The sequence below is a fragment of the Gymnoscopelus microlampas genome (genome assembly GCF_963454915.1).
Source record: "Gymnoscopelus microlampas genome assembly, chromosome: 3".
Classification (NCBI taxonomy): domain Eukaryota; kingdom Metazoa; phylum Chordata; class Actinopteri; order Myctophiformes; family Myctophidae; genus Gymnoscopelus; species Gymnoscopelus microlampas.
Genome location: NC_139940.1, coordinates 23421664 through 23440385, shown reverse-complemented (window position 1 = coordinate 23440385; position 18722 = coordinate 23421664). Strand labels below are relative to the sequence as shown.

Below are 18722 nucleotides of genomic sequence, written 5' to 3'. Positions count from 1 at the left end.
GCTTGTTGCAGCTCAAAAGGGGAACCTCAGCATTAGCTGCTGATGTTTGGCTCACATCTTGACTTGCTCTTTGCAGTCTTATGCACTATTTTTAACGTAAAATGTTCTCCATATTACTTTTTTAAATTAACATTCATAACCAAACTATAGGCCCATCCCATATGTAGCCTATTCACCCGTGTGCAGCAGTACACCTTTTCACAAAAGTAATCTCCAAACGTTTCCCTGCTTCTGTTTTACAACTCTGCAAATCTTTAAGTTCTCAATTTCTCATAACTGTCAGTGTTAAATAATTGCTTGTTCTTGAAAGAGCCCTAAAGCCTTTGTTTAGTCAGTCTCTCCATCTCTCTCTCTCTCTTTCTGTAGACATGTGATGATCTACAACACAATATGTCAGACACAGACCAGGTTTTCAAGCTAAACGTATCTGGAAAGATTGGACACTTGGTAAGTGGTTCAAGATCCCCAACTTTTCTGTTGTTTGAACAGTTGAAGGCATGGTGGTCTCTCTGTTACAGAATTAACCCTTATTTTCCCTTTTGTGTTACATCGTAAAATGACCAGACACTTGGCTATTATAACAATAAAATCTCTACTAATACTTTTGCCCAACCCTTTTGCCTGTTATACCACTGTAATGTTAATTGAATAACATATCATACTATCTTGTAAAACAATTTACAACCAACACTTGAAACCAACACACTCATTCACTGCTATAGCATTTACTGTAGATTATACAGTAGCTGTATTTATACAATAACGTATTCATTTTTAGGAAGTAACCCATCGCCTTCTCTCACATCAACCGCACCTGATGTGAGAGAACGTCATCCTAGGACTTCCTCCAAAAGCAGTCTTCACAGAAACTGCACTGTCACATGGTATCCAGAGGTCCTGTCTGGTGTTTGAGTTTACATTTAAGGCATTTATGTTATATGGAGCATCTTGCAATGAGTGAAGGAAAAGGGTTTGATCAAGGTGCCTTTGATGTGGCTGTTGCAACTTGATGCAAGAATCAAACATGACCAGTTGCTTTGGGATGGTCTCTATAGCCACTAGGCCGCTGTGATATTGCATGGCCTTAAAGGACAACTTTGTTTTTTTTTTACAACAAGGGTTATTTTATTAGTTTGTAATGATAATAATTAAAAGATGAGTGTTAAAATAAATCATGTATTGCTTTCTATCGTTATAGTGATTTTAGTGATTCTTAACTGGGGGACAGAATGTGGGGGCATTCTGTCCATTGGTAAATAGTCATGAACGCAGTCTCCGATTTCCGTAAAACTTTGTATGCACATCCCCACTAGGCCAAGGAAGAAATGCCACCCTACATTTTTCAAATCAGCCTCATGGTGGTTTTGGCCTATAACTCTTGAACCCAGTTAAAAATCACTAAAATCACTATAAGGATAGAAAGCAATACATGATTTTGTTTAACACTCATCTTTTAATTACTATCATTACAAACTAATAAAATAACCCTTGTTGTAAAAAAAACAAAGTTGTCCTTAAATATCGTTGGTTCTCAATTTCCCCTCTGTCCATCCTGAACTATCAGGGGCAGCCAGGAGGTGATGCTTGGGAGATCTTATTAACTACAGCAGAATTTATGCTGCCTGCTGCGGGATCTAGTGAGCCCTTGAGCCAGCTGCTCATTTGAATGATGTCATACACAGTAAAATCATCAATGTGTACAAATGTTACATTCTCAGTCAGAGTTACAAATGGATGAATTAACGCGGAAGATTTTACTGTGTGCCAGAAAGGAGAAGTTGTATGCACATCCCAAATCTCAGCAGTTAGGGAGGAACAAACAGCTGCATGAAATGGAATTTCTGCTGTCTGATTTGTTGTTCCCAATATGTGTTTTGATCAAAACGACCTGGTCTTGCATCCTTTTAAGGAACTGTAGTTTTACATTCTTACTTACCATTTCCACTGCCATATATTGGGTAAGTAAATATAGAATACAATCAAATAATAATTTCTATCAATATGTTAATTAGAGCAGCTCAAATCTCCTTTTTCACCACCCAATAAAAACATCATGAAATAAATGCAATGTGTATAAAAGGCTCAGATGCATATTTTATTATCCAAATACAGTTACTCAATGCAGCCTTGACAAGATCTGATACTCAATCTGTGGTGTTATTTCTCATCACTGCTTACCCACTCGCTGTCAAGTACAGTATACAGCAAGGGAAATATCAAGAGATATAACAGTCTATTTCTGAAGGAACAGGATATTCTGTACATATACTGTACATACACAAACAACCACTCAGTCAGACATCTTAGACTTTGTTTTTGCAAACAATTAATAAAGTTCTAGACTGGAGCACATGTGTTCTTCAGAACATTGTTAATCATTGGATCGTCCTACATCTGAGAAGCACTGGATTATTACTCCTCACTGGCTGATGTGAAGTGATCCTCCTAGTCTTTAGTTTTAGTTTTAATTTGTCAAGAAGCGAAACCATTATTACCGATATTAATAATTTAGAAAAACATGGCCTGAGGACAATGTAAAGCAATTTCATCGCAACAGAGAATACAATTTCATCAGAAGTGACGACATTCACATGAATAGCTTTGTTGCTCAATCATTAGCATTTTGCTAAACAGTTTTATCACTGAGCAATATTATCAAAAGACCATAGAACAAGTTGGTCAACAAGCCATGAACTAGAAAAAAACAAATGTTTGAACAAAGGTGTACGACAATCCCTTTTTAAAAAGGCCTTAAAGCCATGCCACATGTTGGGGCTCCCAGGCTAGGCCATCTTCTTCCTTCAGGTTTTAAGCGGTAGCTCGGTTCTTTGCTCCTCCATGCGACCTCCCTGGACCCTCAGCAGGAGGGAGAAGAAGTCCTCATCGTCCACGGGACCAGGGGCTGCGCTGCGCTGGTCCTCCAGCCTGCCTTGGGCCTGGAAATGGGTTTGAATTGTTATGCAATGCCTTCACGTATGAATGAGTTATGCCTCATGGAAATGACTGATGTGATACTGGGTCCATTACAAGAGACTGTTGAAATTCTGCAAGGCAAGAGGCTGTCTGTGATGGAAAACATCTAAAATATTAGAGGGGTCAGTCTACTTACTTGTGTGGTGAGAATCATATTGTACAGGTCATCGTTGGGAACAGTGACAGGAGCAGGCTTTTTCACAATTGTGAGTTGTCTAATACTGCCTCTGAATCTGCTGGCTCTTGACTTTGGGGGTGGGGACCTGTGTAATTCAGCCCGCTGGTCATCTAGGCGGCGAGCTTGGGCTGTAGCCACGAGCGTATAGAACTCCTCTCTCTGCAATGAAGTCATGGAGGAGAAGATGACTGCGGGGAATGAAGAGGAGGACAAAGGAGACAATAGGATGGTGTTACAGGCAATTGACGAGATGCTGACTATACCTCAACGAAGAAAAAAACATGAAAATATGTGATTAAAGTATCAGCTCAAAATGTAATTATTAACTGATGCACATTAAATTCGGGATTGCAAACATGGACCTGTGTGGGTCTCAGAGTTCATTTAACTCAGGATTTTACAGTCTACTATGTACTGTACTATTGCATTCTTTGGCCTATAACCTCTCTTAGCTGGTTTTCTGGCATTAGGTTCCGAGTGGCACCTCCTCCTTCCAAATCCACTCTCCAGACTGAAGGAGCAGCGCTGGTCATTGAGCCTCCTTCCCTCCTGCAGTGTGCACAGCAGTTCATATAGTGCCTCTGGGAAGTCAGGAGTTGACCTGTGATGAGCCTAGAGAAGAAAGAAAGACAGACAGGGGAAGCAGAGAGAGTACGAGCGAGAGAGGAGAGGTTTCAGACTTACAGTGAGTGGTACCGGCTGTGTTTGTTGGCACCGCTAAAGTATTCTGCTATGTACACCCACACGCACTGTTGCACAAAGTTCAACTCCTTGTTACTCTGCCAAAAGATTGGCCTCTGTGCGTGCCGTGGTTAGTTTAAAGTCAAGAAATCTAAGAATAGGTCCTTTGTTCACCACATTAATTACTAACTGAATTACTGTAAAGGTGAGGTGGGGGCAGAAGTCTAGATCAAAGTGAAATCGAAACAATCCACCAACCTGTTTTCTGGCACCCACTGGACTCTCTGACACCATAGATAGCTGGTCAGAGGAAGTAAGTCCATTTATGTCCACTTGATGGCCTGTTGCTGCGGATATGTCTTGCTCTGCCTCCGTGTCAGTGTGTCCTGTAGATTTCTCAGGAACTTTGTTGCATTTCATTGCATCCTGGGTCTCCCCATCACTCTCTTTACCTTCTCTGTTCTCACCATCAACATTGTCCATTTCTTCTGGCCTCTGCGCAACTCCATCCTTTTCATTCCCAGCGTGCAGTCCTCTCTGCTTTTCCTCTGTGATGGGATGTTGCTTTGGCAGGCTCTGTGCTTCTAAAGGCATTTCACTCGATACAATGTCTAAACTTAGCGCCTTTTCAGAATGTTCATCTTCCTTTTTCACTGCTGAGTCTCCATTATTGTTGAGAACCACTGCTGCATCAAGGCTGACACTCCGTCTTTCAGCAACTCCCTCAGCGTCCCCCTCTTCAATGATGACAAGAGGTTCCAACTTCTCTTCAGCCATTTCAGCTTTCACTTGCGTCATCGACATAAGCTTTGTCTAAACAAACATGATAGGAAGATACACATAAATGATAATTTAGTGTGGGAAACATTTACACTGACAACATGCACCCATTTAATAATAAACATAACATCAAGCTTTAGCTCTCACTCAACTGCAAAACAGACTGTGGGCATGCAGCTGTAAGCTTAATCCTTCTGAGGAAATGTATTTGAAACCAGATTGACAGGTTCTAACATGTAGACAGCAGACTGCAGATGTTTATGTTGAAAATCTGAATGTCAGTCACATTTTCCAACCTTTGGAAAGGAATGTTTTCAAAGGGCTGTGACAGTAAACAATGTTTTTGATCAATACTATCATGTTATACACGCTCACTCACTACATATTACCTTGTTGATTAAATAAATGATATTCTTTAAGTCTAACTTAAGCAAGTCTTCTTGATTACTCCTTTCAGTTAAACTTAAGTTCCCCATAGCAGGAACATGGAAAAGTTGTCTCAAATATTGGGTTTTGAAGTTTAATCTAATTACAATGTAATAACTCACTTCATCTTACCTTTATCTTTTGTAATTAATCCCTGAAAAGCATGATCACTTGAAGTCCATGTAGATTGAGTAGAGCTCCATTGATTCAGTTCTCAAATATCTTCATGAAAAACTTTAAGGTATGAGTGTAGCTTCACATGCCTGCATCTGCTTAACTCTCTCTCTCTCTCTCTCTTTCTCTCTCTCGCTCTCTTTCTCTCTTCCTGTTCCTCTTCTTACCCCTACCCACCTCTTTATTTAGTCTGGCCCATATCTTTCAGTGTAATTCTATTTTTGAATATAATAGACAAAAGTATGTGTCATTATAGCCTTGTTGTTCCCCAGAGAAAGAGTTTAGTTTACCATTACGGATTACCTTAAAACAGATTTAGCTGTAAAAGGCAGCAGCTGTTTGCAGTGCTCTTTGAATTATATGTCAGACCAAGCTGTAACGTGTTGAAACAGGCGCCTGTTCTTCTGACACTGCTGTGGTTTTGGCACACATCCTGTTGACTAGCACCTAAAAGAGAAGTAGACACAGACAAGTGAAAGAATTAGAATTGTCATAATAAGACTGTCACATTTAATCATACAAAATAAAATAAAAGTTAACTCTAAGCCTACTCAAATTAGTACGTGACCAGAAACAGGATTAGAATGCTGCATGGTCACCTAGCTACCCAGTCCCCACCCAGTTAACACACAAACGCACGCGTGCGCGACACAGATGGCACGCACGCGCGTAAAGGATGTACCTCAGTGTTCTGAAAAGAGCATGCATAGTAATGTGCATACCAAACAAAGACATGCGTGTGCATGTGCACGCGCGCGCGCCCACACACACACACACACACACACACACACACACACACACACACACACACACACAATACAACATTTCTATTTTTGAAAGTGTGAATGTGATGTTCAGTCAGCATGAACTAAGGTTCACTTCCCCAACATTTGAACTCAGTTGCCGCTGTGACATATTTCACAACGCAGACCCATCTATAAATAATATAAATACGACTTTCCCTTTTTTACAATCCAGCGCTATAGGGGACTCTGGTGGCAAGAATGCTTTAGACTAGGTGTGTGTGTGTGTGTGTGTGTGTGTGTGTGTGTGTGTGTGTGTGTGTGTGTGTGTGTGTGTGTGTGTGTGTGTGTGTGTGTGTGTGTGTGTGTGTGTGTGTGTGTGTGTGTGTGTGTGTGTGTGTGTGAGAGAGTGTGACTGTGCGCACACTTGGGCAGCAGTCGTCGCCATCGTGCGTCGCTGAACATGTTGCAGCAGCAGCCTCTCACGGGCAACGGGCCTTCCAACGGCCGGGGCCTGGGCGTCAGCGGCCACCCGGGGATGCATGGCCTCAACTCGGTTCACCAGTCCTCCCAGCGCCGCTCCGACGGAGACCCGGGCCTCGAAGGCACCGAGAATGGACATGAAACCCGCAGAGATATTGGTGATATTTTGCAACAAATAATGACCATCACCGACCAAAGTTTGGACGAGGCACAAGCAAAGTTTGTGATTATTATTTTTATTTCACGTCATTTGATTTAGATTTTTTGTTGTCGTTAGTTAGCTGACTCCTTCCCTAGAGTCAAAGTTTCCTGAACTTCAACCTATTGTTTCCTTTTAATAAATAAGAGAGTTATAACGTTAATGAAAAGGAAGTTAGTGTTGTGTCTGTTCCCCTTCCCCACTAACGTGTGGTTTATTTAGTTATTCTAGTTGTTCCCATTTGTAAACAACACGTATTTGTTTTAAGAGTATGTTAGCTATTGTTAGCTAGTTAATGTTAGCCTTGATCGTCCGTCGCACGACTCCGCTCGACAAAAATGACGTCATTTTAATTGGAAAAAAATGTTTAAGCATCTCAAGTCAACACCTTTTCAGTTGAAAAGACGTTATTATTTTGTATTTATTTTAAGTATAAATTAGCCTTTAGTTTAGGCTAACTGCTCAGCCATTGCTGGGCTGTTGGCTTTTTGAAGGCTTGTATGTTAAGTCATGTTTATATTTATATTAGCTATCAACGTTGTTTGACCCCTTGATAGCGTTGGTTTTATTTTACATCATCGCATAGATGAAAAGACGGGATTTAAAAGGCAAATGCTAACGTTGCTAGCTAGCCAGTAGCTAATGTTTGCTAAATTAAAGCATGCTAATGGAGGCTGGTTTGTCACTTCATTTGTGTTGTTTTGTTTTGATCTAAAGTTATTATAGCCAATCATTCTACCAAGCTGGCTAAACACCATGGTCGTTCTTCCTGCACAGGAAACATGCATTGAACTGTCATCGAATGAAACCTGCTTTGTTCAGCGTTTTGTGCGAGATCAAGGAAAAAACTGGTAACGTTATGACAAAGAGTTTTGACCCTGTCGTAAACTATTGTTGGTTATATTTTCAAACTCTTCCAAAGTTTAACCATTAACCTTTAATCTAAGTGCTTCGGGCCCTTGTCCACTATACTGTGTTTACATTATTCTGCACATTAGCAATGACCAAAACATCAGTTTGCAGAATTTGCCCTGCTGTAGTTAACACATTGGAATAATAATAATAATGCAGTAATAACAAGTTAACCTCATGTTGCATAAGACATAATGTGACTATATTTTCTCCTCTTATTAAGTGCCTAAACCAGCTTCTGATTCCACATAGATTCCACATAGAATGTACACATTCATTTTTCTCCTTGTTGACATCTTGACATCTCACCTACAAAATCCTTCTCAATTTGACACTTGTCTTTGTGACAGGTCTATCGATGAGGAACGCCCAGGAGGAGGAGCCCCAGGATCCGCAGCTGGTTCGACTGGACAACATGCTGCTGGCGGAGGGCGTAGCGGGACCAGAGAAAGGGGGTGGGGCTGCAGCTGCCGTGTCTGCGGCCACCAGCTCGGGAGGGATGTCACCCGACAGCTCACTGGAGCACTCCGACTACAAAAGCAAGTTGAGCCAGATTCGCGGTATCTATCATACCGAGCTGGAGAAATATGAACAGGTACTTATAATGTCACTGCAGGGGGCTAACGCTATGGCTTTCCTTTTTTTGTTATAATGGGAAAGCTATGTCAGCTAATTTTGATCACCCACAGACAAAATAAGGGTACTGCCATATTTGGTGATGTTGGAAAAAGATAATTCTTGTCAGTTTTTTAATCTTTAGATAGTGTAGAGAGAAATTAATCTATGGGTAGACATGCAACATAGGTCACACATATATTATTATTATTTATTTTATTATAGCGTCAACCTTTTTCTTGTCCAGGCATGCAGTGAGTTCACCACCCATGTCATGAACCTACTGAGGGAGCAGTCCCGGACGCGCCCTGTGTCCCCAAGGGAGATTGAGCGCATGGTGAACATCATCCACCGCAAGTTCAGCTCCATCCAGACCCAGCTCAAACAGAGTACCTGTGAAGCTGTCATGATCCTGAGGTCCCGGTTCCTTGATGCAAGGTGTGTGTGTGTGTGTGTGTGTGTGTGTGTGTGTGTGTGTGTGTGTGTGTGTGTGTGTGTGTGTGTGTGTGTGTGTGTGTGTGTGTGTGTGTGTGTGTGTGTGTAGATGGGTGTGCACGCTTGATATTCTCGGAGAATGATAGACAGTATGCGTCAAGGGAATAACATCCTGATAACGGAATAACATCCTGATAACAGCTGTTAACCTGATCCTGATAACAGCTGTAATAACTGTCCGTAAGAATTTACACACTTTTTGGTGTAATTATCATTGACATGTCACCGAACCCAGCTAAAATGCCACTACGTTATGTTTTAATGGCACTTCATTGGTGGAACAGTACAACCCAGAGTGTGGGTATTCATGCGGTTGGGGCCACAGCATAACTATTATATGTCTTAAGTATATGACTATGCATGTGAGTGTGAATGTGGGAGTGAATAAGCAGAACTGTCTTAGTGTGTGACCGACGTTAGAGTGTTGTAGGTCATGAATAATGGATGTTGAAGTAGCAATGTCATCAGAAAACAAACATAAAAAATCTTTTCTTGTGTATTTCTGTCTTGTCAGGCGCAAGAGACGTAACTTTAGCAAGCAGGCCACAGAGGTCCTGAATGAATATTTCTACTCCCACCTCTCCAACCCATACCCTAGTGAAGAGGCCAAAGAAGAAATTGCCAAATCGTGTGGAATCACTGTGTCTCAGGTAGGGATTGGTACCTAACAAGAACCGGTGCTAACTTGGTAGCTGTTTCTGGTTGGACACAACAGAAATAACAATAAGCTTTTATAAAAAAGTTATCAAATATTTTGTAAGTAAATGTCTTACGGTAGGCCTAAAACAGTGAGAGTCAAATAGTATTTGCTTCCGAGAAGCTCAAGAACTATTGTTCTGTGTCCAATGTTGTTGAACAACTAAGCCGGCATTTTGGCTAATGGTGTGGTAAAAACAGTTGACACAGTAGGCTTTATTTTGCCCTCCAGGTGAGTGTAACCACATGTGAACATGGAGTATCAGATTTATCCTTGTTGCTGGGCGGGCATAGACATACCAGCAGACTGGTATGCCAGACTGAACTGAAACAAGTGCCGCTATGCTGACAGTGTAAGATCTGGTCATGTTTAGATTAAGAAGCTGATTTGTTTTGCCACCGCTACAGGTTCTTTGCAAAGGTTCATGGTGTTTATTAGCCTGGAATCCAGACGGAGGCGCTCATTCAGCATTTGTTTTAAAAAAAATCATTCGCTTCTCAGTCTGACTATCATCCTGTTTGAGCTGGATTTCCAAACTAGGGCAGCAGGGTGAACATTTAAACCTGTAGATGGCAGCACTGACAACGCTTTTTTTGTTTGTGTGTTTTTTCATGAAAATGTTGAATTCATGACTGGGATTGACATGTTTTACCTTATCTTTATCATGGTAAATTTATCATCATCGACGATTTACCATAAGGCATAATAATACATTTATAATCTCAAAAGACATGTTGAATTACTTTTTAAAATACAGTTATATACAATGTAACTCATGAACGTGTGTGTGTGTGTGTGTGTGTGTGTGTGTGTGTGTGTGTGTGTGTGTGTGTGTGTGTGTGTGTGTGTGTGTGTGTGTGTGTGTGTGTGTGTGTGTGTGTGTCTGTGCGTGTGCAAACTGACATTTTGATGTCAATACAATGCCAGGTGTCCAACTGGTTTGGCAATAAGAGAATTCGCTACAAGAAGAACATTGGCAAGTTCCAGGAGGAGGCCAACCTCTATGCCATGAAGACCGCAATTGTGGCAACACAGAATGAGGACTCACCGCACACTCCCAACTCCACAGGTATCAAAAGGCAATCCTAGTTTTGTATGGAGTAGGGCTATTGTAACTCCCTTTTCACAGGCTCCATGCATTTTTTTGAGGGGGGGTTTAGAGGAAGTTTGTGTAATTAATTAGAATATTAAAAACTATACCATAATGGTATTTTGTTTTCACTTCAATCACAATGCTTTGGTAAAAATGTCATTGTTGTGTTTCTTAGTTTTTTTTGTTGATGTTGGCTTCTAAATTGCTAGCCTCGATTTCCAGACTTTTGTTTTTTCTTTACTCTATTTCGTTTTTTTTCTCTATATCATAGCCATATATTATTATTATTATAAGTGGTTACTGACGTACAGGTAGGGGAAGAAATAAGCTATTCTAAATTGTTAATTTATTCACAAATTCTATATAATCAACCCAAATCTTAGAATTCTGTTTCCGCTCCGTTCCCATTGAAAAGCATTGGCAGAATCTGCCACATAGGCAGAATTCAAGTTCGGTGTGACCGCACCCTAAAGGAATAATTCACCCAAGAAATGACTTTATTTCTATCGTTTACTTGTGATGTCTAGAAATCTATTTATAAACTCCAAAACACCGCTCGTAGAGTGGCCCAAATGTCTTCTATCCATTTGTATAACACTCTGGTGAAAACATTGCTTCGTCTTGAAGTAAAGTTTTAATTCACTTACGGTTCAAACCGTGACATGCACGAACGCAGAACACACATGCACACGAACACCCAGGCGTGTGCGTCTTTCAAGCATGAGACTGTTTAGCCCAGAAATGTTTAAAACATTTATTTACTTCTTCTATGGTTATATTTTGGAAAGGCACTGAACGGATTATGGCAGAAAACACTTTGACGCACAACATGAGCTGTGTTTTGGACTGTATGAACAGATTTTTCATATTGTTTGGCTGTTAAATTGGGCCTATGATTATTTCCATTCATCAAGTTTTTTCTTCATTTTTGGATTCTTCATTCACCAATGTTTTACAAACAGAAATTCTCCATGAGTCAAAGACATCACAGGGTAAGTAAACAAAAGAAATAAAGTTGTTTATTGGGTTAAGTATTCCTTTTAAGGCCTGTACACACCAAGCTGTCTTGTCAGACATCTCCTAGGCTGCACTAGCCCTCCTGCTTTCGTGCCTAGAGGGGCGGGTTTAACATCTCCGGCGAGAGAATGTGTGTGATCCCATTGGTTCACCGATCTGTCCATCAGCCCCCGCCCCGTCAACACAACATTACGAGCGACGCCCACTGCACTCTGCTTGTTTGGGGAAATGAAACACGTCCTATAACGGGTACACCGACGCGCTGGTCCAGGCTTTTATTTTTTAGCAAAACTAAACAATAAAAGCCTGGAGATCGAGGCTAGACATCTCCTGACTGTTAAAAGGTTTTTGGAGTTAATCCACTACAGCATACAAATAGGCTGATGGCATCATTCTGCACCTGCGTGAGAGGAAATAAATGTACCATACTGGGTAGGATGACAAAGGATGTCTATATAATAATCTTATCAGTTATGATGTTCTTTTGCCAGAAGTGAGTGTATTCCATAAAATAATTGCGTCCATGTCTCTATATCGCTCTCTCCTCATTCTGTCAGTGCTGCCTAAGTTTGTGATGGCGTACAGGCCTTTAGCATAACATTGTTCTCCCTCCCTGTAGGGTCTGGGTCCTTTTCTTTGTCTGGGTCAGCTGACCTTTTTCTTGGTGTTCCACCAATGAATGGAGAGCAGCCTGCCTACCAAATGGGAGCACAGCAGGTATACTAAACATCACTTCCACTTCCAACACATCTATACATTTATTTTTTTACACAAACTGGGTCTTTGTACTGTTTTGAGTTACATATAATACATACATAATAATATCATACATACTATCAAACACATATCACATATGTATGACTTGTTTGGGGTCTTGTTGGAATTTGGATCACTTAAACATTGGGATTGGAATGCCATTAAATTTAAAATCAGCTCACATGCAAGGCATGGAACATAATTAACTAGGTAACTATAGGTTATTGGATCAATCCTGTATCTTGGCATTGTGTCCCAGGTGCCATTGAGCAAGACACTAAATGCTCCTGATGTGCAGGTTGCCACAAATTTAAAGTGAAAGTACAGGATGTCCTAAGTTTTCAAATGTGTAAAATGTCAAAAAATCTTGCAAATAGCAGTTAGCTGAGCTTGTAGATCGGCTATTTTCAAATGGCCGAAATGTATATAGGGCTGAAGTGGTTAATGTATGTTTTGTAATAATAATCAAAATCTAAGTAACTAGTAACAACATTTTTCAAATAGTTTTAGTGGAGTAAAAGTACAATATTTGCCTCGGAGATGTAATGGAGTTGAAGTAAAGTACTGAAAACTGGAAATACTCCATTTAAGTAAAAAAATACCTCAAAATGTACTTATTTACTTTACACCACTGCAACCCATCATCTTGAGAGAGTTTGGGGATCTCCATAAAGGGAACACACACACACTCATGCAGAGATGTCTTGCTTTATAGGTAGATAGATACACGAACAACTGTCATGCAGGAATGTGTCACCACCTGTCTGAAAATGACGTACTCTTTCCACTTGGCAGACGAACGGGAACTGGCAGGGTGGAAACACATCACCCGCTGCCACCTCACCCAGGAGTGACCAATCTGACAACTCTGACTGATTGCCTCGGCCACCGGCATTGGACGACAGCAACAGAAAGATTGCAGATGGAAAAGACAGAAAGAATGATATGACTCTTTCCCACTTGGCTGCAGTTGTTTTTTGTATGTTCTTTTTTGTTGTTGTTGTTGTTGTTTGTTCTCTTTTTAATGTACGTATGCTTTACTTCATGTTCCCTATCGTTTATTGTTATGTTAATATGATGAGCTGAGTGTGGGAATGGTCGAGTGAAAGTGTGCATGTGTGTGTATGAGTATGGAGATGTGTGTATTGCGTGCATGCACGTGTGGTTTTATTATCGGGCATTGGGTCAGTTTTGCTTTACTTTGACATGTTACTGCAGTGTGCGAGTGTGTGTGTGTGTGTGTGTGTGGGGAGGGGTGTGGGGAAAACTGCATTATAATTTTTATCACACTATATTATTGCTGTTTTATTAGTAGTGCTACAAGTCTTTTATGGTTTTCATTTTAATGCTCATTTAGAGAGAATGCATTTGGTGAATGAGAGGACAATAGAGAAAATCCAAAGATTTTGTGTGTTTGTTTCTCTTGTTTGTTTTGTTTTTTCCTACTGGGCTTGTATGTCCCTATAATGGATGACGTGTGCCTGTGTCCATATTAACGGTTTGAATGAGTATATCAACAGTGCTGTCTTTTCTGTACAGTGAAACACCTGTATTCTCTCTACCTCTTTTACAATAAAGACTGTATTCAAAACTTCACAGTGGTTGGATGGGTAAATTAATTAAGTATTCAATTAGTCACGATAGAGTGACTCTTGCACTGCCAAATGGCTATCCCTGCTGAATCTTCTTGAATGTGATAAAACGCTGTGATTGGTGAGTGTACCAAATAGAATGTTTTCGCTTCAGTTTGCATCTACAAAATATAATATGCTATTTTACAAGCACATTAGTTGTAGCTCACACCGTGGGGAATCTGCAAACGTTATTTTTTAACTAGTAACTTGGATAGTATTATTGCTAGTGTCACAATTGTCCATGGGGTGGATTACTGGACCTTGACCCTGGGGCACAAGAGCTCAGGGGGGCCCTAAGCCAGAGCCTTTGCAAGAATTGTCATGCTTATTAAATTCACATTTCTTGTCAAAGGGCTTATGTCATTCGTGTCAATAACGGAGTCCCAAAAACTCTATTAGAAACTGAAGAAATATCTATACATTGCATACTGTGTGTGTGTGTGTGTGTGTGTGTGTGTGTGTGTGTGTGTGTGTGTGTGTGTGTGTGTGTGTGTGTGTGTGTGTGTGTGTGTGTGTGTGCGCGCGCGTGCGTGCGTGCGTGCGTGCGTGCGTGCGTGCGTGCGTGCGTGCGTGCGTGTCTGTGTGTGTGTGTGCTATAGTTATCTAATAATTTGGTGCCCCTCTAAGCTTTCCCCCTTGCACTTTTTGAGCACATTTACAGTAGGCCTACATCCTCAAAATATCATTATTTTGAACAAACATGAATTCCTTTTATTAGGACTTCTCAATGGCAATCTGGGAACCCATTGTTTCTAATGTTAGCTGATTCTGTCTTGAGAGATTAGTCTACTCACTATTGGTGTAATGTATAATTGACCCGTTGATATGCTCTCAGGACTCTGAAGTCAGGACATACCCTACATCCTGTGTTTTGTTTTAGAGCACGGGAGGTGAGGCGTGTGCCTCAACACCTCCACAAACCTTTGATTTACTGATCAGTGCCAAGCATGTTGTGGGAAACAGTATACAGTAACAATAAAGTGTCGCCAATGATCTTTCTTTGGCTAAAACGGACAAACGGTCCAATTTAATGACATGGGATCAAGTCCACCAACTCTTTCCCAAGGAAGAAGAGGGAAGTCATTTGCACTTTATTACCTGTTAGAATTGATACATTGTTGCAAAGTCTGCCTGTCATGTTCCCACACGCGCATAACATCTGAGAGATGCAAATTAGTTATATGCTGCCACAAAATACCCTGTCATTACGTCCGGGCCACCGGGCAGGCGGAAAGCAGTTGTGTGAAGCTGACATGTCGATATTTATATCAAGATCTACGTTTTTTATTAATTAATATACTGCACCAATAAGCTTACAAATTCATTTTTTTCAACAATTCATTTTGGCAAATGTGTCAGTTAGCCGATTAATTTCTGGATATAATCCGTAGGGCTGCAGGTCTGCTTAAAGAGTGTTCAGTTATGAAAACGGTTTTGATAACCATTTGTAAATAGCCTGATAGCCTATAAGTGAAGGACATGGGTCAGGACAAATTTAACAGCAGTAACTATAATCAAAATGATACAGGATTGACTAATCCTAATAATTGTTTTTTATATAGGTTATTCATGTTAATTTGTTTTAAAGTGTGCCTTGCCCTTGTTGGATTATTCAGCAGCATAATCGCATATTCACAGATATTTGTCACACAGCCACTATAATTACAAAATTAACATATTAATGCAAAATGTATGCCTTTATAAGCGTAATACAACCGTTTAATATGCGCAAAGGGCTATTTTAAGCACCTTCATGTGGTAGGTCTATTGAAACAATGTATTGACAATGAGTGCTTCAGTGGGAAATAGTAGGGCAAACTAATGTATATATTTCTCTGAGTGAACGACTTTGTATTTACACTCATGGAAATATCTATATTTATCATGCATCCACTTCAGAATGACAACAGTGGCACCTTTGCATCACACCTTGAGTGTGAAAGCACGAGCCCATGCGTCAGGCATCATGTCACTTAAAGGCATGCACGTGCCAGCAAACAGTCGACAAAATAGGGTGCAAATAGTCTATAATAAAAAAAAAAAAAAAAAAAAAAAAATGCGCACAATGTTTATGATGAAGTTTTTATTTTTCAAAGGCAATAATAAAATAAATTAATGTGCAAAATATATTACATAAATATTACAAGAGTAACACAAGCAGTAGGCTGTGGCAGCACGTGTTCAAATGACAATATTTACAGTATTTACACTTTACAATATTTGTTATTCTTCAGAATTACGGGGATCAATGTTCACAACATAAAAAACATCCTTGAAGGAATAAAGCATGTTGCATCCACGCATTCATCAGCAGTATATCAGTAAATGTTCATTTTCCCATCTTATCCTGCTGTACTCAGGCCTCAGGGCCATGGCCTCCACGGTGACCGGCTGTCTGGGAGGCTCTGAGATTGGCTCTCTTTGTTCGCTGTAATTCTCTGCATCCTGAGGACCTCAGGTTGATTTGGACTCTGAAGCTGTCGGGCAACTTTAGAATACCCACGTTGAAGTTGAACTCGTCGGGAAAGAGCCAATGTTCTCATTTTGAGAGCTATCTGCTGTCCGTGCATGGAGGTTTGTGTGGAGATCTGCAAGTTAAATGACGATGGCTTCATGTGTGTTAGAGAGCTGGCTGCAGCATCCATGCGCACGGAGACAGAACGGGCCAAATGAGGAGCAAAAGAGGCATCCAGTGCTTCTCCCAGCCTCTCCCCTTCCCCTGGTCCCAGGAACTGGGTTGCTCTCTGCAGGCACTCTGAAAAGCCAGCTTGGAAGGAATGTTGCCGTCCTCCTCCACCTTCAGGTTTACTTCTGTCCCAGTCAGCGGCATTTTGTAGGAAGAGGACCGTGTGTTCCAGAATCTCAGCTTTCTCCACTCTGCGCTGAGTCTCACCCTGTAAGAAAGCGGTGACAGCCAGGTTAATACGCAACCCCAACCCAATAACATCTTGGCATTGTGAGGAGCTTTCCACTGTGCTGCAGTCATGTGGTGTGAGTGTTTTACCTGTTGTTGTGGATCTTGCAACAAAAGGGTCCGCAGACTTTCAATGCTGCGAGTCATTCTCTCCCTTCGACGTCTCTCTATCTGAGGCTTGAGGAGCTAGAAGAGTCAGGGGAAACGACATAGTGCAAAGAGGTCAGTCTACACCAGGGTTTGACAAAATTGTACCAAATTTAACTTAGATACTTATAGGCCAACTAGGGAGATTTACGAGTAATAATTTACACTAAAATCCGTTATATTGCACCACTATTTATATACAGAGTAGGCTATATCTAGCGACTAGCGAGATATCATATATTTAGGCCAATATTGAATTGAATAGCTTACAATACACACCTTCCTATTGATTTTCGCTTCCTCTTCGTATATTTTCATCGTAGAAATCCAGAAATCAAAAACGAAAAAATACAATGGTATAGCTGTCAGATTTCCTTTTGCGTTCAGTCCTGTGGGTGAATGTTTCCAGTGTGATCACGAAGTAGGAGCACTGACGACTTTTAAGCCTTGGGTCAGGGTGGGCGGGCCGGTCAGTGACTCCTCCCACCATGTGTGTTGACCAGTAAACATGCTTGTTTACTGGTGGCCATACAGGTAACTTCAACTAAGTGCATGAAATGATTGACTATTACATTACATTAATTGCTTTTGAATGACAAATTAAAGACAGTGAACTGAGTGAAGTTATACTTTTTTGGTTAAAACAAAAATATTTTTGTTTCAAAGTTAAAGCTCTGATAGCTCTGATTCCGATAGTGTTTTGTCGGGGTCTCCTGTCTCTCCAGCTCTTCAGTAAAGAGAAAATACATTTTCGGGTGGGTTGCCAATTTCATCCAATCACGAGAGAGTGTCCAAGCTTCAACTTTATAGTGTTCCAGTTCCAAATGTGTGTGCTCTCTGCTCATTTCTTTGTGGCATCGGAGTCGGACGTAGAAGAAGAGTGGGTACCTGAGGAGTCTGGGCACCACAAAATGTGAAAAAGTAAAGAAAGAAACGCTTTTAAAATGGTCACCCTTCAACAATATGTTTTACTTTTTGCCCCAAATGACTGGCTAGTCGGTAATGGCTACCCACAGGTTTTGTAGCAATTCATAGCAATTGTCGAAATATAGGCTTTAAATGTCAAATATTCAAGCATGTTCAAATAGCCTTATTTCAGACAATTTTCCAAAGCATACGTTATTCTTATTTTATTTTACATAATGGAAACAGTTGCCAGTTTAACGTTGAGTTGCCCAGAATTCTCAGGTTCCCACTCTTCAGTTACCGTGGCGGCGTGGCATCACAACATATTTCACCTGTTCTCTCTCCTGATTAGACAACCTTAATTCCGCCCTGTAAATGCAATTTCTGTTTACCAAAGAGCTGGGAAACCCCTGTTACTGAACAAACAATAACAAGGATATTTTAACAATAAATACTATGATAATAATAATAATAATAAAACTATATATATATATATATATATATATATATATATATATATATATATATATATGATATATGATATATATATATATATATATGATATATATATATATATATATGATATATACGATATATACATACATACACACACACACACACACACACACACACACACACACACACACACACACACACACACACACACACACACACACACACACACACACACACACACACACATATATATTTTTCCCTGCATTGCTCTCTGGTATATTCTGGGCTATACTGACATACTATTTATTACGATTCTGAAGATCTAGTAGACTGATCCACCACGGGCACGTGCTGCCAGTGAGGTGTGAACTGCATGCTTAGCTAAACTCTCACACACTTGTAAGCGCGATGCTAATACGTATTTACAAGTGAAAGGGACTGTC

At 40.5% G+C, this 18722-nt stretch overlaps 2 protein-coding genes across 6 annotated transcripts; one reads left to right on the top strand and one right to left on the bottom strand.

The window, feature by feature from the left end:
- Positions 1-2074: 2074 nt before the first annotated feature.
- gpsm3 (G protein signaling modulator 3) lies at positions 2075-5830 on the bottom strand. 3 transcript variants are annotated; one of them, XM_084053365.1, is made up of 6 exons: positions 5764-5830; positions 5171-5659; positions 4091-4645; positions 3595-3763; positions 3110-3339; positions 2075-2936 (listed from the first exon to the last, which is right to left on the bottom strand). In XM_084053365.1, the coding sequence occupies exons 3-6, from the start codon at positions 4634-4636 to the stop codon at positions 2802-2804; spliced, it is 1080 nt and encodes a 359-aa protein (XP_083909491.1). In that variant the 5' UTR covers positions 4637-4645; positions 5171-5659; positions 5764-5830; the 3' UTR covers positions 2075-2801. The 3 variants fall into 3 exon arrangements, with proteins under 3 accessions (XP_083909491.1, XP_083909492.1, XP_083909490.1); XM_084053366.1 differs by lacking the exon at positions 5764-5830 and having other exon boundaries at positions 4091-4257; positions 4309-4645; positions 5171-5757; XM_084053364.1 differs by lacking the exon at positions 5764-5830 and having other exon boundaries at positions 5171-5754.
- Positions 5831-6237: 407 nt separating this feature from the next.
- pbx2 (pre-B-cell leukemia homeobox 2) lies at positions 6238-13818 on the top strand. 3 transcript variants are annotated; one of them, XM_084052540.1, is made up of 9 exons: positions 6238-6657; positions 7415-7488; positions 7900-8144; positions 8412-8602; positions 9174-9309; positions 10284-10425; positions 11412-11441; positions 12086-12183; positions 13018-13818. In XM_084052540.1, exons 1-9 carry the CDS (start codon positions 6419-6421, stop codon positions 13096-13098), a joined length of 1236 nt encoding a protein of 411 aa, XP_083908666.1. In that variant the 5' UTR covers positions 6238-6418; the 3' UTR covers positions 13099-13818. The 3 variants fall into 3 exon arrangements, with proteins under 3 accessions (XP_083908666.1, XP_083908667.1, XP_083908668.1); XM_084052541.1 differs by lacking the exon at positions 11412-11441 and having other exon boundaries at positions 6285-6657; XM_084052542.1 differs by lacking the exon at positions 7415-7488 and having other exon boundaries at positions 6520-6657.
- The last annotated feature ends 4904 nt before the right edge of the window (positions 13819-18722 follow it).

Excerpts from the sequence above, each read along its gene's own strand:
- gpsm3 (XM_084053365.1), bottom strand. The coding sequence starts at position 4,636 with ATGTCGATGACGCAAGTGAAAGCTGAAATGGCTGAAGAGAAGTTGGAA. Across the intron at positions 3,764-4,090 it reads CAGTGGGTGCCAGAAAACAG|GCTCATCACAGGTCAACTCC; the intron begins GTTGGTGGATTG and ends TTTCTTCTCTAG. Across the intron at positions 3,340-3,594 it reads CAGAAAACCAGCTAAGAGAG|TCATCTTCTCCTCCATGACT; the intron begins GTTATAGGCCAA and ends CATTCCCCGCAG.
- pbx2 (XM_084052540.1), top strand. The coding sequence starts at position 6,419 with ATGTTGCAGCAGCAGCCTCTCACGGGCAACGGGCCTTCCAACGGCCGG. Across the intron at positions 6,658-7,414 it reads TTGGACGAGGCACAAGCAAA|GAAACATGCATTGAACTGTC; the intron begins GTTTGTGATTAT and ends CTTCCTGCACAG. Across the intron at positions 11,442-12,085 it reads TGAGTCAAAGACATCACAGG|GGTCTGGGTCCTTTTCTTTG; the intron begins GTAAGTAAACAA and ends CCCTCCCTGTAG.